This window comes from Protopterus annectens, chromosome 12.part0 (genome assembly GCF_019279795.1).
Source record: "Protopterus annectens isolate FY-2018-M chromosome 12.part0, PAN1.0, whole genome shotgun sequence".
NCBI lineage: Eukaryota > Metazoa > Chordata > Ceratodontiformes > Protopteridae > Protopterus > Protopterus annectens.
In genome coordinates, this window is record NC_056746.1 from 1,296,161,916 (window position 1) to 1,296,184,434 (window position 22,519).

The following is a 22,519-nucleotide window of genomic DNA, read 5'->3' on the forward strand; positions in this document are numbered from 1 at the left end:
CTAAAGTATTGTAACTTGTTTTATACAAATGCACACTAGCCGTGTAAAGCCAGACTAATGGCTGTTTAACTTAATTTTGCGGCAGAAATTTAAACTAAATAAACAATAATTGCAGACAAGGAAAGGTTTGTTTATTTCACACAAATATACAATAGCACGTTATCCAACATTTTTCACACAAATGCACACTAATCCTGTAAAGCCAGGCTGTTCAGACTGAGCAAACTATAAGAGAGTAAGTTGTTTCATCCACAGAAAAGCCCTGCCCCAATCTGCCATTCAGTAGTTGTAGTCACATTACACTTTACCTCATCTGACTGTGATAAAAAATAATACTTTTCAACCTTACTTAACCTCGTTAATTTAAGCCTGTCTACTAGTTGTATTCCTGAAACTTGGAAACCACCATTGTAATGCCATTACACAGGGATGCCCAACCACTGACCCTAGCAGCTGTAGACACATTAGTTTCACTAGCCTCATATGTATAACAGTGGAACAGATTATTTCAGACCTTGTTAATCTGGACATTGAAAACCTGTTAATTCTGGACCCAGATGACTTTTTTTTGTCAGACAAAGTGCCTGCCTCCTTAACTTCAGTAATTTCATTGGAAAAGTCACTGAAAAGGTAGATGGTGGTCATGCAATGCGCACATGATATCTGGACCTAGCCAATGCCATTATTCCTTATGCAGGCATTATTGACAAGTTTGTAAATCTAAATATGAATTATTTTTGTTGTGTGGAGGATAGCGAACTAGTTGTCTGTCAGAACTTGTGTGGTTAGAGTCGGAGGTAACACTTCTGAAAGCAAAAAAAGTTACCAGTGGTGTACTCAAGTGTTGGACACTGTTCTGTGTACTGATTTTTGTTACTGAGGATCGCTTGTCTGTGACAAATAAAGGCTTGTTGCTTTGGAATACTACCTGGCTTTGATAATTTTGGGAATTGTTGTGATTGAGCTCATCAATTACGTTTTAAGATCACTAGTTTCTCTGTTTTTTTTTTCCCTCAGCACTCGTGGTGGTGAGATTGGATCTAGACAGATTCCTGTGCTTGTTCATTTTTAATAACTCTGCCCTATTTAGCTACCTTTCTCAGACACTAAGGTCAACACTTCTGTCCTTTTGTTATCTACGTTTGCAGACAACTGTAAATTGGGTATTCCTGTTCTATCTTCCACTCCCTCACAATTGATTTTACATAGGTTACACCATATTAACAAATGAAACAAGGGCGCAGTGGTTTCAAATTCTATGTGAAAAATGTAGTACAGTTCATTTTGGTAAACCTTTTCACATGCAGTGTAGGTAACACTCATCAAATCAGACATTGTCATAAAGGATCTAGACACTGTTGCTGATAATTCCCTGTCTTTTGACCATCATGTCTCCACTGTGGTTTGGAAAGCCTCGTCTAATTTCCAAAGACATTTCCTGTAGACCCAAACAACTCTTAATTAGTCTTTACTTGTATCTCATCAGGCCCATTACTCAACCTAATGCACTTTTTGGCACGTATTTAGACATATTACTCAACTTGAGTGTCGTCTGAGATTCTTTACTAAAAAGGTCAGTGACCTCAACATTTTTATCAGGACAGACTGGAAGCCGTCATTCCTTGTAGTTTCTTTCCAGAATAAATGATGATATCCTATCACTTCAGTGAACAAATAGTACCTTAAGTACTTGGTTAAACGAACTAAACTTCATCCGCTGATAAAACATGTTGGAGTGATAGATAACATATTCCAAATATCCCTAACCTCTGGCGCACACCTCCAGTGCACGTTAAGCAGTGTAGCAGCCTTGCCACTTTGAAGGTAAACTTACATAATTGGATGGTCGGCCTCAAATTCTCTCCCCATTGTATTTTGTCTTGCTCTCCTTGACCCTGAAGAAAAGAGTTGAATGTAGATCACTTGCTAGGCTTGGCACGGTGTTTATACTTATTGTCTAGTATTTATCTATGAATTTTTGAGTGTGCAATATGCATCATCATACCATGACGCCCCATTAATATTCCAAAACGTGCACGCTGATTGGCCAGCGTGCACGTTGTAAATCTACTTATACTAATGGAAAAAGGTCCGGTCACCCGGACTTTTTCCATTAGTATAAGTCTCTTTTAAAACACTGTCTCGCTATGTTAAAAGAGTTTAACATTGCGACACAGGTTTAAAAAAAGCAACAGAGATCTCCGTTGCTTTTTTTAAAGCTGTCTCGCTATGTTAAACTCCTTTAACATAGCGACACAGTGTGTAAAAAGCAACGGAGATCTTGCTTTCTCGCATTTAAACCCATTTAACATAGCGAGACAGGTTTAAAAAAAAAAAAAGCAACGGAGAAAGCAAGATCTCCGTTACTTTTTACTGTTTCGCTGTGTTAAAAGGGTTTAACATAGCGAGACAGCTTTAAAATAAGCAACGGACATCTCCATTGCTTATTTTAAAGCTGTCTCGCTATGTTAAACCCATTTAACATAGCGAAACAGTAAAAAGCAGCGGAGATCTTCTTTCTCCGTTGCTTTTGGCCACAGCTCTGATGTACTGCGTAGGCATGCGCAGTACATCAGAACTGCCACGGATACCAGACAGCTGCGGAAGGGCACAAAGAGGCATTACACAATGCCATTATTTAAGAAAAGTAATTATTTCTTTTCTTAAATAATGTCATAGTATAATAGCAATAACCCACTTCGCCCTCGGGACCAAACCAAGCCAACCGTGGGTAAATCCCGCATTACCCACACCCAGGCGTGGGTTATAGCTATATTCATCCCTTTCACCTAATATAATGGGAGGTCCTTATCCCTCTCCCATTTTAACTAACTGTAGCCTTAGAAAAGGTTGTAAAATAAGTCTTTTTGAGTTCATCAAGCTAGTCCATGCTGAACAGCTTTTGTTATTCAGTCATCTTACTGATCCCTAACTAACTAAAGGATTTGCTTAATAAGGGGAAACGGAATGAAGTAGTAAAAAATTGTAAAACAGTAGCAGAAAACAAAACTGCTGTGCTAGAAGCAAGTAAAAGAAAAAAGGTGTTTAACAATTTAATACAGACTTCGTCTGCTTTATTGTGGATGAAAGTATTTAAATGTCTTCTTTGTTTCTTGTACAATGGTTTTGTTCTTTGTAATGAGAAAACCATCAGCCCTACTAATTATGCTATGGGACAGTAGTGGAATGGGTGAATAAAGGGCCAGATTGCAAAAACTCGCTCTCAGTGTAAGTGACCTACTCTGTATAAGCCTGCTGTGATTTTAAAAGATTTGTTCTGTGTGGAAGGGACTTAAAGGCCCATCTATAAAGCAGTCTTACACCGAGAGCAAGTCTTTTAGAATGTGGACTCCAGTGTAAGCCTGCTTTATAGATTGGCCTTGCACTGAAATAAGTCGCTTAAACCAAGAGTAAGACTTTTGACATTGTGTCGGGCTTGCTCTCAGTGTAAGTGACTTACTCCAGTGTATGTCTTATGGAATCTGGCCCCAATTGTTTCTTCGTATGGATTTTGAAATTGGTAGTAGCATTAATCCATGAGCAGCACACCGTTTTGCTTAAAATAACTGTCAAAATGAGCAGGCATGTTAAGTAAATATGGGTTTAATTATTGCAGCCCCCACCTACAGACTGTACCTCACTAAGCAAGGAACTTAAACTCCTCATTGTTGTGTGCTTACATTTGAGAATAGGTACATTTATCTTCGTTTTGTTATCTAATTAAAATGGAACAGTCATCACCAAAATTATGGCGAACATGTCTTTAATATCATGTGTCATGAATCTTCTAAAAATGGGGAAAGTGCTAAATTTGAAAGTACATAGAAGCTCTCTGAAGCAGATTTCGGGAAGTATTACATTCAGATAATATCATTTTGTGTTACTGGAAGTAGTTTGTATGTTTTTACCACGTAGAATTTGCAACTGAAGTCCGAGTTGTTTAGTATTGTGAATGTTTAGTGTACTTGGACAGATGCCATGCAGTGGGGAACTGGGCGCAGAATTAATTTTCTTATCTCGCTTGGGAAGGATCTTCAAGTGCATATACACAAATATAGTGAACGTTGCAGTCAAAAGCATTTATTAGTTTCAATGTCTGCATGCCACAGATATGGAAATACTGTGCTTAATCTGTTTTTTTTTTGTCTTAATTTGCAGGTGCTAAAACTATGCACTACTAAATGTAGCAACCATTTCTCTGCATAGCCCATCGGGGAAACAAACACAATGTCCAAGGTGAAAAGCTCAGAGACAGTGAGGGTAGTTGTGAGGTGTCGACCAATGAATGAAAAAGAAGTCGCTGCTGGTTTTGCCAGAGTTGTTAATGTGGATGTAAAATTGGGACAGATTTCGGTGAAAAATCCTAAAGTAGCGTCAGCAGAGCTTCCCAAATCATTCACATTTGATGCTGTGTATGACAGTAATTCCAAGCAGCTAGAACTGTATGATGAGACATTCAGACCTTTGGTTGATTCTGTTCTTCAGGGATTTAATGGCACTATATTTGCTTATGGGCAGACTGGAACTGGCAAAACATATACCATGGAAGGAGTCCGCAATGATCCTGATCGTCGCGGGGTCATACCAAATTCCTTTGAACATGTCTTTACTCATATTTCCAGATCTCAGAACCAGCAGTACCTAGTGAGGGCATCTTATCTAGAAATATATCAGGAAGAAATCAGAGACTTGTTATCAAAAGATCAAAGTAAAAGACTAGAGTTAAAAGAAAGACCTGATACTGGTGTGTATGTTAAAGATCTGTCATCGTTTGTAACAAAGAGTGTCACAGAGATCGAGCACGTCATGAATGTTGGTAATCAGAATCGATCGGTTGGAGCTACTAATATGAACGAACATAGCTCTAGATCACATGCAATTTTTATGATAACAATTGAATGCAGTGAGACTGGACTGGATGGAGAAAATCACATTAGAGTAGGGAAGCTTAACTTAGTGGATTTGGCAGGAAGTGAACGTCAAACTAAAACTGGAGCCCAAGGAGAAAGATTGAAAGAAGCTACTAAAATCAACCTTTCTTTGTCTGCTTTAGGCAATGTTATATCAGCACTTGTAGATGGCAAAAGCACCCACATTCCATACCGTGACTCTAAACTGACTCGACTTCTTCAAGATTCTTTAGGTGGTAATGCCAAGACTGTTATGGTAGCTAATGTTGGTCCTGCTTCGTACAATGTTGAAGAGACTCTTACAACCCTGCGATATGCTAACCGTGCCAAAAATATAAAGAACAAACCAAGAGTAAATGAGGATCCTAAAGATGCACTTCTCAGAGAGTTCCAGGAAGAGATTGCCCGATTAAAGGCTCAGCTGGAAAAGCGTTCCACGGGCAAAGAAAGGAAGAAGGGGAAAAGGAGACTGATAGGAGGAGGAGGAGGGACTGAAGACGGTGAAGAAGATGATGCTGATGAAGAAGACAAGGATGATTCTCTGTACTGGAAACAACAACAGGAAAAACTGGAAAAAGAAAAAAAAGCTGTTTTGGATGACCACAGTTTGGTGGCAGACGAAAAACAAAAACTGCTTAAAGAGAAAGAGAAAAAAATGGAAGATCTGGAAAGAGAGAGAGAGGCAGCTGAGATGCTTACTTCTAAAATAAAGGTAAGTACATACATGCTCATCCTAGATTAATTCTAAAATAGGGAATGATGTCATTGCTGCTGAAAAAAAGTGCAATGTATCTGTACTGTAAAACTAATACTATATGTATGGTACCTCAAGTACATGTAAAAAGAAAAAAACATGAATGACTTAATTTAGGAAGCATTGTTTGTTTATTGTTTCTGTACCCAAAAGCAACAGAGATCTCCGTTGCTTTTTAAAGCTGTCTCGCTATCATTAAACTCCTTTAACATAGCGACAATGTAATAAAACGGAGATCTTGCTTTCTGCATTTAAACCCATTTAACATAGCGAGACAGGTTTAAAAGACGGAGAAAGCAAGATCTCCGTTATTTCTGTTTAAGCTGTGTTAAGAGGGTTTAACATGGCGAGCTTTAAAATAAACGGACATCTCCATTGCTTATTTTAAAGCTCTCGCTATATTAAACCAGTAAAAGCACAGCGGAGATCTTCTTTCCGTTGCTTTTACAACTCTGATGTACTGCGTGCATGCGCAGTACATCAGAACTGATACCAGACAGCTGCGGAAGGGCACAAAGAGGCGTACACAATGCCATTATTTAAGAAAAGTAATTATTTCTTTTCTTAAATAATGTCATAGTATAATAGCAATAACCCGCCCTGACCACCAAGCAGTGGGTAAAACTTACCCACACCCAGGTGAGTTATAGCTATATTCATCCCTTTCACCTAATATAATGGGAGGTCCTTATCCCTCTCCCATTTTAACTAACTGTAGCCTTAGAAAAGGTTGTAAAATAAGTCTTTTTGAGTTCATCAAGCTAGTCCATGCTGAACAGCTTTTGTTATTCAGTCATCTTACTGATCCCTAACTAACTAAAGGATTTGCTTAATAAGGGGAAACGGAATGAAGTAGTAAAAAATTGTAAAACAGTAGCAGAAAACAAAACTGCTGTGCTAGAAGCAAGTAAAAGAAAAAAGGTGTTTAACAATTTAATACAGACTTCGTCTGCTTTATTGTGGATGAAAGTATTTAAATGTCTTCTTTGTTTCTTGTACAATGGTTTTGTTCTTTGTAATGAGAAAACCATCAGCCCTACTAATTATGCTATGGGACAGTAGTGGAATGGGTGAATAAAGGGCCAGATTGCAAAACTCGCTCAGTGTAAGTGACCTACTCTGTATAAGCCTGCTGTGATTTTAAAGATTTGTTCTGTGTGGAAGGGACTTAAGGCCCATCTATAAAGCAGTCTTACAGAGCAAGTCTTTTAGAATGTGGACTCCAGTGTAAGCCTGCTTTATAGATTGGCCTTGCACTTGAATAAATTCCAAACCAAGAGTAAGACTTTTGACATTGTGTCGGGCTTGCTCTCAGTGGTGACTTACTCCAGTGTATGTCTTATGGAATCTGGCCCCAATTGTTTCGTATGGATTTTGAAATTGGTAGTAGCATTAATCCATGAGCAGCACACCGTTTTGCTTAAAATAACTGTCAAAATGAGCAGGCATGTTAAGTAAATATGGGTTTAATTATTGCAGCCCCCACCTACAGACTGTACCTCACTAAGCAAGGAACTTAAACTCCTCATTGTTGTGTGCTTACATTTGAGAATAGGTACATTTATCTTCGTTTTGTTATCTAATTAAAATGGAACAGTCATCACCAAAATTATGGCGAACATGTCTTTAATATCATGTGTCATGAATCTTCTAAAAATGGGGAAAGTGCTAAATTTGAAAGTACATAGAAGCTCTCTGAAGCAGATTTCGGGAAGTATTACATTCAGATAATATCATTTTGTGTTACTGGAAGTAGTTTGTATGTTTTTACCACGTAGAATTTGCAACTGAAGTCCGAGTTGTTTAGTATTGTGAATGTTTAGTGTACTTGGACAGATGCCATGAACTTTTTTTTTTTATTTATTCTTTTTACTATCCATCTTTCCTCAAGTATTTATTATCTCCTATATAATTTGGTTTGTGCTTATCTATTTCTTATGTTTTGTTTCATTTCTTTTGGTATTTCAAAATATGTTTTCTTTTTTTTTTCCATTTCCACCATTTCATTCTTCCATTACTCATTCTTTCTATCTTTTAAAACCAATAACATTCCCTCCTTATTTAAATCTTTCATTTTCCTTTCTTTCACTTGCCACTCCATTCTGCTTTCTTTACACATTCATTTTTTCTTCATTTGTCATGTCCTTCAAGTAATGTTTCTTTTTTTCCTTATAAAAACTGGACCACCTGTATTGTCTGGTTGAAATCTTTGTGCCTGTTGGCTGCTCTTTTTTGTGCTAACCTGTGTGTACTCTCCTGGTTTGGGGCCTGCTTGTTCATCTTCTTTCTTGTTGTGTATGGGCTCCTTTTTGTGCACTTTTTTAGTATTTTTCTCTGCTTTTTTTTTTGTTTTCTTGTTTCTTATTATTGTAGAACCTGGGGGTTTGTGGTGGTTGTTAGTCTGTGCTTTTTTTCTCCTGTGGTTCCGTTTTGGGCTGTGTCCTTGTCTTCTCTGTGCTCTGTGTTTGTCTCCTGCTCTTGCGTTCTGCCTCCTTTCCCTGTGCCCTCTCGCCTCTTTTTTTTTTTTTTTTGGTGTCTTATTTTTTTTTTTTTGGGTGGTTGTGTTGTTTTTTTGTTATTTTTTTTTTGTTTTTTTTGAGGGTTGTTTTTTTTGTTTTTTTGGGGTTTTCAGGGGGATTTTGGAAATAAAAAATTTCTCATTTAAACATTTAACATGTTTTAAAAAAAAAAAAAAAAAAAAATTTTTTTTTTTTAAAATTTTTATTTTTAAAAAAAAAATATTTTTAATTTTTTTAAAAAAATTTTTTTTTTTAAAGAAAAATATTTTTAAAAATTTTTGTTTTTTTTTAAAAGTGAAAAATTTTGTAAAGTATTAAAAAATTTTTTAATTATTTTTTTTAAACAAAAAGTTTTTATTATTTATTGTTTTTTTTTTATATGTTTTAAATTAGGTTAATTTATTTTTTAATAGAGGGTTTTTGGAGAATAGGCTACCAACCTGAAACACATCCTGTCTCACCTTTCTATTCTCCTGCACTTCTAATTTCCTATAAAGACATTTTAAATGCTGACAATTAAGTTTCTCACATAAATGTAACCTAATATTTTTTATAGATACAGCTAATCATTTAAATTCTAATAAATCCATATAGTTCTGTGACAGCAACTTTATATCCACTGCTCTAACAGTGCAGATAGTCAGAACTTTCCATTGCAGCAAGCAAGTTTTGTTTTCACTAGGCACTCACTGATTTTTCCTCTTTTTTTTTAGATATGTTGTGTGTGTGTGTGTGTATACCTGTATATAGTATAAAAAATGAATATGGGTGTGTATTTATTAAATTATAAATATGTGTTTTTTTGTGTTTTGTGTGATATTTTAATATATAATACTCTTTTTGTGTTTTGTAATAATAGATGATATATGTAATATATTTTGTGTGAAATATATACCTGCTTTTCTTTCTTAATATTTTTTTTTTTTGTGTGTTTATATATATATATAGTTTTTTTGTTGTGTTGTTTTTTTTATACTATATATGTTTTTTTTTTTTTTTTTATATATAATGCCTCCTTTCTCCTTTTTTTTTTTTTTTCTATATATGTTTTTTTTGTTTGTTGTTCAATATATATTTTGTTTTTTTGTTGTATATTATATATATATATATTCTTTTTTAAATAAATATAAGTGTGTTGTGTTTTTTTTTTTTGTTTTTTTTGAATATATTATATTATATATATATTTTTTTTGTGAATATAATTATATATATATCTTCAGTTTTTTTTTGTTTTTTTTTATATAAAATATATTTATATATTTTTTTTTTTTTTTTTTTAAAATATATATAATATATATATATAGTTTTTTTAAATATTTTTTATTATATGGGTTTTTTTAAATTTAAAAATATAAATATGTTGTGTTTAACAATTTTTTTTATATATATAAAGTGTATCATTTTTTATAAATATATATATTATTATAGGTGAAAAATTTATTATATCATATTTTGTTATATATTTTTTTTTTAAAAAGTTTTGGTTTGTGTAAAATATTTATTTATATATTTTTTTTTTTTTTTAAATTTTTCTTATATTTCCTGTCATGCCTAAACATTGTTTGTGTTATGAACAGATGGGTGGATGCACATTCCTGTCAGCTGTGTTTCAGAGAGCAGATCCTTCTTTAAGATGGCTTTCATCTACAAATACATTGCATGGATTGTATGATACAGGCCTTTATTTATTAGATTACCATTCACATACACTCTTTGATTGATGTTATACTTTTATTGTTTTTTTTTCAGCTACATGTTGTATGATCATGGTTTCTCACTGACTGAACACCAAAACTACTCTGGTGTCCATATACATTCTTGTAATTGTATGTATGCATAACTTTTTTGTATATCTCTGTTCTTTGTTCTATAGGTACTCCAGCAGTGTATAATGTGAGTGTTCAATCTAGCCTTTGTTCTTACACATGGGTTGAGCCGATCCTCGGCTCCGTGCGACGATGCAAGCTCTGCATCGAGAAGAAGCTCGAGACAATCTACCCACAATCCCCCTCTGCCTTTACCTCAGATCTAGTTTGCGCTGCTGCATATTCGCTGGAGCTAGCTCGAGGCTTTCAGATAAGATTTTTTATTATTCTGTATATTTTATTTCTTTAAATTAGTTACTTGTGATAGGTGTGTGAGTTGGTTTCTTCTTTAAGTTAACTTTTAACTTATTAGAGTTTTGGCCTACCTTCTTACTTTACTACTTTGTACTAGTTATTACTGGATTGACTTGATTTGACATTTTACTTGACTACACTTTATCGGATTTGACTGTTTTTGACTTTTACTACTGGACTGTCTTTCTTTGTTAAATGTCTGAGAAGTAAATCTGGTTTAGCGTTGTCAGTGTGGCCAAAAATGTCGGTCACTGACAACCATAGTTCCTGTGTCTACTGTCTTGGCCCTCTCCACTTACAAGAGGACTGCTCATTTGTCACTCTTTTTTAGTGGGAGGGTCATGACAGATAGCGCAGGAAACTGATGGACAGAGGTCTGAAACCCTCTTTCAGGAGGCTCTGGATGCTTCAGACCAGGCATCAAGTCCTCTAAGAATCGAGCGTCGAGCCAAGTCATCGGCTCCGAGCTCTTCTCTAGTTAGATCACCGGTTCCACAGACTTGGGCGAGTGTTCAACTGTTGGCAGTTCCTGAGCCTCGAGTCTTGGAACCGGTGATGGAGCTCCCTCCACCGACTCTGTTGAGGTCGGCTCCGTCTTCGTTCCTTCGACGCTCGTTCTTCCAAACTTTCGACACCGGCGTGGAGCGTGTGGTGCAGAAGTTATGGAGCATCGGCCCTGTCCAACTTATTTCGGTTTCCACCCAGTTGGTGTCGACTTGAAGGCCTCCCTATCTCCATCCTGTTCCTCCTCCGAGACCTGTCAGTCTTGGAGCCGGAAGAGGCTGATCTATGATTGTGGAGCCCTCGGTCCAGAACCGTCTTTTCTCGGTCGGCACCTCACCTCGACTCCATCCGATCCGGTACGAGTCGGGCCGATCTGTCCTTGGTTCGGGCGAGAGTCGGACGATGTTTGTTCCGACTCTAACCCTCCGGGCCTCGGCGCGGATCGATTCGGCCCCGGTGACGGGGTCGATGCCTTCGGTGCCTGTTCCGGGGATTCTTCCCATTTCTTCGGAACCCGGAGATACCTCCACCCGGGACCCGGGGGCCTTCGACCTCATGAGGAAGGTGTTGTCTACCCAGACAACCACATCAGCAGCAGTTCTCCTCCCCATAAAGGGCCGTTATCTTCCTCTGCACCCACGGCCACATCCAAGCGTCGGGCACCAGTGTCTCAGCCACCCCTGGGTGCCCCTCTTCCTCGAGGCTTCTTCGGATGCTCCCCACGAAGAAGTCCCTAGGGAAAGATTGTGTAAGAGGAGACACTTGGATTCTCCACAAGAATCCTTGACATCTGATACTGACTTAGATGAGTCAGAAGGGTCCCCTAAGTCACCTTCAGAAGATGTCTCTTTTCTGACATCTTGGAGATCCTGAAACAGAGAGGTGACTGGCAGTCCCTTCCCCCTTCTGAGGATGAGTCAGTTTGCTGAAGGCATTTGGTGCTCGCCCTTCCTCCTCCTGGGTCACTCCGCCCTTTGATGAGTTAATGGAACTAATTGCTCGAAGGGCGTGGAGACTCCTGACAGTGGAACCTGTCCCTAGGAAACCAAGTACATCACAGCACCTCAGGATAAGCTTACCTTACAAAGGAGTTCCAGTAGGCGCTATGGTGGTGGCAGCCACGAAAAAGATGTCGGAGTCTTCCTCATCTGTCCATCCGCCTAACAAAGATTCTAGGACTATGGACAGATATGGGAAGCGCATTTTAGTTCAGCGGCTTTTCATGCGATCCCTGAACTATTTGACCCATTTACACGCAGAGGGATCTAGTCAAAGAGTTGGGAGATACCCTCCAGGGTGCTACAGATGCTGCTGTCTCAGAGAAAGTTACAGCATCTCAATACCCTAATCCATTGTTAACTCGTCCATGAGGCTGATTTCCTATGCAGCGAAGGATCGAGTAGAAGCAGGCTTCAGCGATTGCTCTTGTAGACAATCCTGGATGCGCTTATGTTCATTCTTGGAAGCCTTCAAGTCTTCCTTTACTACATTTGATGGCCACTCTCTTTGGCCCCAAAGTAAAGGAGACCCTTACCCGGTGTGAACAGGAGGGAAAGACTCTGTCTGCTGTCGAGTCCGTTTTCCACCCCCAGACCACGTACCCCAAAGGGCAGCGTGGTGGAAAATGTGGTTTCGAAAACCCCAAGGATCTTTCCCAGGCACACAGGGTGATGCCCCTCTAGAGGCAGAGGGGGCAGAGGTGGAAGGCGCCCTGGCGGCAGATCCGCAAAACCAAGGTGACAGGGATACACCCCTGGTAAACCTTTCCAGCACTCCTGAGAGGAGGCCCGACTGTCCTGCTCTGGAGGCAGTCGGGGTCGCTAGCTTTATACCCTCAGGCCTGGCAAAATAACTACAGACAATTGGGTAAAAGCGTGGTTACCAGAGGTTACAACAAATCCCTTCTATCCATCCCATTCCAAAAAGACTCCCAGATGTACCACCATCTGCGAGACCCAGCAGCTATAGAAATTTCAAAGCTGCTAGAAAAAGAGTCATCCAACCAGTCCCAGCGGACCAAATAGGATTCGGAACTTACTCAAGGTTCTTTTTAGTTCCAAAGAAACAGGGGACTGGAGGCCCATTCTGGACCTAAGCACCTCAATACCTTTGTCAAGAAAGAAAAGTTCGAATGGTCACGCTTCAATCGATCCTTCCATTCTTACAGAAGGGCGACTGGATGTGCTCAATAGATCTAGAGGATGCATACTACCACATCAAAATGGCCAGGGCGTCCAGAGATCATTTGCGCTTCGGCTGGGAGCCAGTCACTTTCAGTTTCGAGCCCTGCGCTTTGGTCTGACCTCAGCCCCCAGGGTCTTCACCAAATGCATGGCAGTGGTAGCGTCTCACTTGAGACGCCAGGATTCCAGGTGTTTCCGTATCTGGACGACTGGCTCCTTTCTGCCACCACCAGCGTCAACTGATACAGGCCAGAGATTACTCTTCAACTGTGTGTTCACACCTAGGATTTCCGTAAATTTGAAAAATCCTTTGCTACAGCCATCACAGCATATCTTGTTCATAGGAGCGAATTGGATACGTCAGTTGATTCTAAAACTTCCCCAGAAAGGATATATCACTTCAATTCAACATTTCTCTTCTTGTCAAGGAAATCTCCAGCAAAAAGTTCTGAAGGTGTTGGGTCTCATGTCAGCTTCTCTCCTTGCAATTACCATTGGGAAGACTGCACATGAGAGTTCTACAATGGCTTCTGTTTGCACAATGGTCATTCAACAACTACCACTGACACACGAAATTCTTATAACAAAACATGCAAATCACACCTAACTGGTGGCTTCAGACTTGCAACCTTTCCAGGGAGACCATTTGTGCTACCCACAGTCAGCGGTGACCACGGACGCTTCCCTGATAGGGTGGGGGGCATCTTTCAGGGACAGACAGTCCAAGGCGAATGGACCAATTTGGAGTACAATCTGCACATCAATGTTCTAGAGTTGAGCGCAGTGTTTTGCGTTGCAACACTTTGCTCCCTTCTTCCTCTAGGGACTATTGCAGTTCAGACAGACAACATGTCCGTAGTCTGGTACATAAACAAGCAAGGGGAACCAGGTCCTATCAACTATGCAGAGAGGCCATGAGAATTTGGCAATGGGCGAGTCCACGGTCGCTTTCTGATGCAACGCACATCCCGGGTCATCCAACATAGCCGACAGGCTGAGCAGAGCAATCTGTTGCCTCACGAGTGGTCCCTCAAACAGTCAGTTCGAAAGGATTTTTTTGGGGCCAGCCTTCCTGCGATCTGTTTGCGTCTCCAATGAGCAAATGCAGGAGCTACTTTGCCCTATTACCCTCCAGGGGAAGTCCCCAGGGGCACTGGTCGATTGGCCCCGGGTCTCCTATATGCTTTTCCTCCATTTCCCTGATTGCAAAGTTTCTGCAGAAAGCCAAACAACCTTCAGAGGACTATAATCCTCATTGCTCCATTCTGGCCTCGTCAAATTTGGTTCCCCTTCTCTGCATCACGCATTGGGGACCTGGATGCTGGACCCAGAGCCAGATCTACTGACTCACTCGTCAGGAGTTCTCACCCATCCTGTCTCTCCATCTAGCAGCAGCTGCTCGCTTCCAACACAGCCAGGTCCCTTACAGCAGTTCAGATATTTTGGTAGCTTCTCATAAAGCTTCCACTACAAAGACTTATACTAGTAAATGGAAGCGTTTTGTCTTCTGGATACACATCATTGGACCCTGTTATAGCTCCTTTGAATAAGATCTTAGAGTTCTAACGAATTATTTCAGGAAGGGCTTCTCCTGCTACCTTAAGAGTCAATTGGCTGCCATTTCTCTATCATGTGGAAGAAATGGTGCACCTATTATGGCTCACAGACTTTGTAAAGCCTTTTAAAAGGTTTTTCATATTAGACCACCAGTCAGAAGCTCCACATCACCTTGGAATTTAAATTTATTGTTCTAAATTAATGTTGCCCCTTTGAACCAGCTTCTTGCCCATTGAAATTTTTGTCGAAAACTCTTCTGGTGGCCATTACATCTGCTATTGTCTGAACTTCAGGCTCTTTATCAAACACCCTTATTTGATCTTTCACTCTGACAGAGTTTCTCTTGCACTAATTCATCCTTCTTCCCAAAGTTTGTTCTATTAATATTAATCAGTCCATTGAATTACCCACTTTCTTCAAAACCACTCCAACAAATTGGAGTATATGTTGCACAAATTGGATGTTCCATAGACAGCTAAGATTTTATTTGGATAGAACAAAGATCACAGAAATCTGATCAACTCTTTGTAGCTTTTGCTGACAAGGAAAGGGTCTTGCAGTTACCAAAAGAACTCTTTCTAATGGCTAACTGATTGTATCATTTATGTTTATGATTCTGATCAAACTTATCAGCAAACCCAAAGGACATTCCACAAGATCAATTTCTACATCTTTGGCTCATGCAGCCCCCTTTTTTTTTCCTTGGTCTTACATACATTCATTCTCATTCTACATTTTTCCATGTACAATTCCACTAGTTCCTGATACTCACTCCACTAAGTTCCTCCATATTCCTCCACCATCCTTTCCTTTCCCTTGCCCACTCACCTTCACCTATGTTCACTTAGATATATTCTCCTCTGTATTTCATTAGTTTCTATATATATATTATTTATTCTAATATTACTGTATTCTATATTCTATTATCTTACCATATATGTGCATGTGGGTTCTTTTTTCTATTCTTCCATATTCTTTTTTTCTTGCACATCTGAAAACAGATACCATTATTTACCTTTTCTTTTCAACTCCCTTTTTCAAAAAACAAGAATCTCTCCTCTTCTTTTTTCCTGATTGAAATATAGTTTTCTTTTTTTCTTTCTTCTTCTCCAAAATCTTTCTTATTTTTTTGATTTTCATTTTCCAAGTGCTTCCTTTCCAGTCCCACCTTGTTCATTTGTTCCTTTCCTTTTTTTCTGCTCTGTGGTGTTTCTTTCATACTGTTTCTAAGTAGAAATGTTAGGGTGAGAAATACCTTTTTTTAGTGTTTTTTTCCTTGTAAGTTTTTTCTGTGGAAAAAAGTGTGAAAAGGGCTCCTGGGGTTGTGGTGTGATGTTATGTGATATGTGTTGTATGCCCTTTTTTTTCTCTTTCTGTGCAGGGCCCAGCTCCTTTATTGTTCATATGCCCTGTTTGTTCTTGTTCCCATTTTCTCTTTTTCTCTCTGTCTGTCCTGTTTTTGTTCTTTTTGTGAGTCCTGCCTGTAGTAAGATTTTGCTTGTCCCGCCCTGTGCCTTCTTCTGATCTTCCTGTGCCTCCTCTTTTTTGTCTTTGTGTGTGTGTTTGTGTGTTTGTGTGTGTGTGTGTGTGGTTTGTCCTTATGTTTTGTTGTCCTTCCCTTTTGTCTGCTTCTTTGTGTGGTGTTGTTCTGTCTGGTGTGTACATAGTCTGTTGGGTTGTTTTTGTTTGTGTGAAAAAAAAGTGGTCTGTTTGATTTCTGTGGTGGTTGTGTGTAGTGCTTTGCCCTTTGTGCCTGCTGCCTTTGTTTCTTGGTTTGTTATGCTCCTCTTCTCAGCAGTCCTTTGGGCTGGCTTGAGGCTCTTCTCTCTGTGTGCCCTGTCTGTGTTTGCTCTCTCTTTCTTCAGTTCTCTTGTGTCTGCCGTGTGCTCTTTCTCCCTCCGGTGAGGGGGTTTTGGGTGTGGGTTTTTTTTTTTTTTTTGGGGGGGTTTTTTTTGGTCAGTTGGGGTTGGTGGTTGTGGGATGGGTTTTTTTGTTCCTGCCTGCTCCTATTATAAAAAATTTTGTATATATTTTTTAAAGATTATCTCAAAATATTTTGCAAAATAATATAAAATATAGAAATTTTTAGCATTTTTTATATATATATACAAAGTGTGTAAATTCTTTTTTTTTTTTTATATATACTCAAAAATAATACTAAAGAAATATTTATAATATATTTTTTTTTTTTTTTTTAAAAATTAGCCCTCTCTCAAATTGTTATAATTTTCCTTTCTCTCAAAATTTTTTTTTTTTCTCTTAATTTATTTATTTGCCTCTTTCTTTTCTCAAAAAAAAACCCTTTTTTTTTCTTTTTTTTCTCCTTCTCCTTTTCTCAAATTTATTTTAAAATTAAAAACTCTTCTCTCTTTCCTTTCTCTCTCAAATTTAAAATAAAAAAATCTTTCCTCCCAAAAAAAAAACAAAAACTTTCCTCTCTTTCTCTCTTTCTCTCTCAAATATACTTTTTTTTTTTTTTTTTTTTTTTCTCTCCAAATTTCTTTTTCTCCTTCAAATTTATATTAAAAAATAAAAAAAATATATAATTTTCTTTTTTTTATGATTTGTGTTAATTTATAATTTTTTAAAAATAAAAGGTGTGTTGAAATCTTAATATAAAGTTGTGAGAATAAATTTAAAAGTTGTTTTTGTTGGTTTGTTAAAAAAATTTAAAAAATATATGTGTGTGTATATATATATATATATATATATATATGTGTGTGTGTGTGTGTGTGTGTTTGTGTGTGTATATATATATATATATATATATATATATATCAGTAAAGGAAACCTGGGTGTTCAGTGGATAAACACGAGACCGGAGCCAGATGCAGATTTGAGCTCTTTCGTTCGCTTGTTTATTTTTACATAATCGAACTTCATCAGAAATCTTATGAGGAACATTACTACATTGCTTAAATTCTCGATAGTAACTTGCAATTTGATAACTTGGTGACTTGTAACATGACAGTGCTATGACCTACTTGTAGTAGGTAGGTGGGTGTTATTTTAGGCTTACATAGGTATAGTTTTTGTACTAGTACTTTGATTTGTTTTATTTTATTTTGTTACAGCTTGTTATATTTTATTTGGATCAGGTTATCTTATCCATTTTAATAATCATTTGATGTTTAAGCTGCCGTTAAGGCCAGGCAGGATGTCCACACTCAGTTCTATTTACCACTTTAGTTCTCTCACTTCGAGTGGCATGCTGGTTTTTTCCTCTAAAGTTGATCATGCTTTCCAGTATTAGAAACGTGAATTTTGCAGGGGTTCTACAGTTTAAATCGTGTCTGGCTAGCGCGTTCGTATGGTCGTTTCTCCTGATGGCTTGGTAGTGTTCTTTAATCCTGTCGCTGAGCTTGCGCTTGGTCATCCCTACATAGAACGCTTCTCAATGTGCGCATTTGGTAAGGTACACAACATTTAGTAGTATTGTAGTCTTTAAAGCTGATGGGTTTGTTTTTGCTGTGAATACTGTTTCTTTTGGACTTAAGTATGTACTGGCAGCAGGTGCATTTGTGTGCACGGGTGCGTGCCTGGGGAACCTGTTGTTTCGGGGATGCTACCTTTTTGATAGTGTTCAAACATGTTTTTTAGTGAGTTTGTCCTTTTATAGGTGAATACTGGTTGAGCTTCTATGGCTTTGCTGAGGTCTGTATTTGCCTGCAGTATGTCCCAGTTTAGTGCTAACATTTTTTTGATGGCTGGGCCGTCATTGGAGATTAGTAAAGGGAAATTTGGAGGCTGATTGTCTTCTTTGGGGCTGGGTTTATTATATCCGTACTTGAGGATGCGCTTATGCCTAGTGGGTCTGTGCTCTGTGACATCTTCTATAACTTTTTTTAAGGAGGTGGTTTGGATATTAGTTTTCTATGAAAAGTTTGTGGAGCATGTGGCATTCGTTTGTGAAGTCTTGCTCCTCGCTGACCAGTCTACTAAGTTGCACGAATTGCCCCTTAATTACATTTTTTTTTCATGAAAGGGGGGTGTTAACTTCTGTAGTCTGAGGTTATTTCTGTGGGTGGGTTTTCTGAATAGGGTGGAGGTGAAGCTGTGTGACTTACCTTCCGATTTGAGGGTCACATCTAGGAAGTTCACTTGTGTGCCCGTTCCCGCTACTGTGAAATCCTGGCAGTCAATGCTTTTGCTCATTCTGTCGAGAAAGCGGTCATGTTCAATGATACTGCTTTCCCACAAGAAGAATATGTAATCGATATAGCAAACATACATGGCTATATGTTCGAACCCTTTCAGTTTTGTCAGTGCGTCTGCTTCCCAGGCGCATAGGACTAAATTGGAGTATGAGGGCGCCATTTCGTCTCCCATGGCTACTCCTTTTAATTGTTGTTGGTAGATGTGGTCTTTGAAACTGAAAAAGTTGTTTTCCAGGACCAGTCTGAGGAGTAAGCAAAGGAATAATCACATTCAAAACTTGTTGAGGAAGTTGAGACCTGCTGTGGTTCAAAACAGAATATGCCAGGCTGTTAGATGAAGAGAGTGAAGCTTGACATTGAGTAGATGACCGTCCCTCTGAGACAAAAGGTGTGGAATTAAAGGTAAAGGCCATGGAGGCTTCCTTACCAGATTCCTCAGTAATGGGTACCAGTGTTGCCGAGGCCAATCTGGAGCTATCAAAATCATCCTTGGCTTGTCTTGTCTGACCTTTAGGAGTACCTTTGGGAGGAGAGGCAGAGGTGGAAAGGCATACACATGAAGATTTTCCCAACTGAACGAAAGAGCATCCACTTTCCAAGCTATGTGATGGAACCTTTTCGTGCAAAACTTTGGCAGCTGGTGGTTTAGTGGAGAAGCGAACAGATCTATGTCTGGAGTTCCCCATGACACTGTCAATTTTCGAAATACATGAAGATCCAGTTTCCACTCGTGGGGATCCATGATTCGCCTGCTTAACACATCTGCTAAGGAGTTCTGTGCTCCTGGCAGAAACCTTGCCTGAAGATTTAGCTGCAAGCTGAGCGCAGTCTCCCACAAAATCATTGCTTGCCTGCATAGAGGATAAGAATGTGTTCCCCTTGCTTGTTGATGTACCACATGACAGTTGTGTTGTCTGTTAGAATCAACACCTGCCCTGGAAGAAGTAACTCCTTGAAAGCCAGTAATGCAAACTGACTGCTAACATCTCCTTCATGTTGATATGTAGATGCTGTAGTCTGGCAGGCCACTTGTCTTGTATCCACTTTCCATTCAGATGAGCTCCCCAAGCTATGTCTGAGGCATCTGTCATTAGAATCTGACTCGCCTCTGGCCGGGTCACAGAGAGTCCCTTGTATAGGTGAGATTCCTGAGCCCACCACAAAAATTCCTTTTGAATGCAAGGTATAATTGGAATGACAGTGTCCAAATCCTGGCAGTGCTGTGTCCATACATTTTTTAGATACCATTGCAGCTTCCTCATATGCAGTTTGGCATTGGGAAGCACCAGAATACAAGATGCCATGAACCCTAAGGCTTGAAGGACTGTCCTTGCAGTCAGCCCGGACTGAAGAGATAGTTGATGGAAGTAAAGGGAAAGATTCTTTTGTTTGTCGGGTTAAAAGGCCATCTGGGCTGCTGTATTCAGTCTCACACCCAGAAAGCACATGTCTTGAGAGGGTACTAGACTGGACTTTATTTCGCTCACAGAATACCCCAGGTATCTTAGCACTGCTATCACATATTCCAGATGCTGAAGAAGCTCGTCCTTTCTTGAGCCAGAATCAGACAGTCGCCCAAGTAAGGATAGATTTGTATTCCTTTTAGCCTGAAGAAAGCTACGACTGGAGCCAGAACTTTTGTGAATACTCTGGGCGCAGTAGATAAGCCAAAGGGCAATGCAGAGAACTGATAATGGGAATTTCCAGCTCGAAACGCAGATACTTCCTGCAACTGAGTCTGATAGGCACATGAAGGTAAGCCTCCTTGAGATCTAAAGTTACCATCCAGTGATCTTTGCCCAGCAGAGGTAAAAGCTGTTGTAACGTCAACATTTTGAACTTGGGAATGTCCAGATAAGTGTTGAGGATAGACAAATCCAAAATTGGTCTCCACGTGTTCCCCTTTTTTGGTACTAGGAACAGGCGAGAATAAAATCCTAGGCCCCTTTCTGGCACAGGAACCGGCTGAATGGCCCCTATCTGGAGTAACAGAGAAATTTGCTTGTGAGTCTCTTTTCTTTGTATAGGAGGAATGTCTGGCATGCCTTTGAAAGGAGGCAAGGTATGGAAATAAAACCTGTAACCGTGGTGAACGATATCCAATAACACTCCAATTTTCTTTGAAAAGTGCCAGCCTTCCTCCCAAAGGTGCTGCCAGACGAGAAGGCTCTGGCAGCTGAAAAGGCAGGTCATTGGGTCTGCTTACGAAAGGACTGACCCCTGCCCTCACCAGAAGACTGGGCAGGTGAACTCCCTGTTCTAGGCCTAAAAGAACCTTGAGCTCTGCCCCTACCACGTCTAGATCTACCCCTAGACTGAGAATCATAAGAAGGATATGTCCACCCCTTAGTAGGCCAATTTCTACTAAACTTTGGAGGCTGAACCTGCAAAAAATCTTTAACAGTCTGCATAGACTTAGCCTTGTCCTCCATTTTCTTTAAAACTGCTTCCACAGGCGCACCAAATAACACATCAGATTGTAAAGGAGCATCTAAAATCCTTGTCTTTACATGTTCAGCTAAATTCTGATCCCTCAGCCAGGCGTGCCTACGAAGAACAGAACCAGTGGCTGCCACCCTCGAAGAGGCCTGTACAGCATCAAAACCACATTGCAAGGAATGCTTACCCACCTGTTCAGAAACATGAACTAAATCCTGCAACTCTTTACACTCAATACCTTCCGCCAGAGCATCTACCTTAGACTTCAATTGTGAAAGGAGATAATTTTGGTATTTCAACATGTGAAACTGGCAATTCAAAGCCCTCATGGCTAAAGTGGAAGAAGTATACACCTTCTTTCCCCATCTATCCAAAGCCCTTGCCTCTTTATCAGAAGGAACAGGATTTTTAACAACAGAAGCCTTAACACCTTTAGGGCCCTGAGAAACAGTTTCTGGGTCTGCCCTAGGACTCTTAAAAAGATACTTATGAGCTTCAGGCACCCTATAATACCTATCCGGTTTAACTGGGGCAGGAGGCAAAGAATCAGGGTTCAGGGAAGCCTCTGCAAAACATCCTCTACCACATCCAGAACAGGAGGTATAGCCAAAGGCCTATGCTGGGGTAGAAACAAAATTCCCTAAGCCTTTTCCTGGAATCAGAGAAATCTTGACCTTCCCATTTAAAATGCTCCCTCATGGAATGAAGAGTCTCTGAAAAAGAAAAATCCTCAGGAGGAGAAGCCGAAGGAGTAGAATCATCTACATCAGAATCAGAATAAGGAGGATACTCCTGCAAGTCTTCAGCCAAGACTCAGAAGCCTCCGAACACTGCTCAAAACTCTCAAGCTCAGGTTCCACCCTAGGCCTCTTATCAGGGGGGGGGCATAGAACCTCTAATCATAGTAATCAAATCTTCTGCCATTTTAAGCATATGTTTCTTAGGCAGAGACCCTGAAGAACTAGGGAGACCCCACTGAAGGTAACCCTGGCCTGCCTCTAGAAGAATGCTTGGAAACAGAAGGGGAGGGCGGAACCACCGTAGGAAGGGAAGGGAGAACAGCTACCTGAGAAGCCCCTTCAGCCTGGCCTACCTCCTGAGAGGACACATCTTGTAACAGTAAAGTCTCTCCTGAGAATCCAAAGGAACTTCTGGTAGAACCACCGGCTCCACCGAGCCCTCTAAAGAACCGACGTCCGGGACAGACGGTTCTTCCACCCTAGGCTTCGCTGCTTTGTCCTTGCGCTTTTTAGATGCGAAGCGACGGAGCATCCGACGGCATGTTGTAATTACAACGCTTCCCAAAAACTAACCTGGCACAATCTAATCTTCTCTTAATAGTGCGTTTGTTAAATCTAGCACAAGAGCGACAGCCA

At 39.6% G+C, this 22,519-nt stretch overlaps 1 protein-coding gene across 2 annotated transcripts in view; it reads left to right on the forward strand.

Moving 5' to 3' along the window:
• The window catches only part of KIF3B (kinesin family member 3B), a 446,778-nt gene that overhangs the window by 29,357 nt on the left and 394,902 nt on the right, over window positions 1-22,519 (forward strand). For both annotated transcript variants that reach the window (XM_044090351.1, XM_044090350.1), the window contains exon 2: window positions 4,159-5,622. In XM_044090351.1, the coding sequence (XP_043946286.1) occupies window positions 4,228-5,622 (1,395 nt within the window). In that variant the 5' untranslated portion in view covers window positions 4,159-4,227. The remainder of the gene's footprint in view (window positions 1-4,158; window positions 5,623-22,519) is intronic.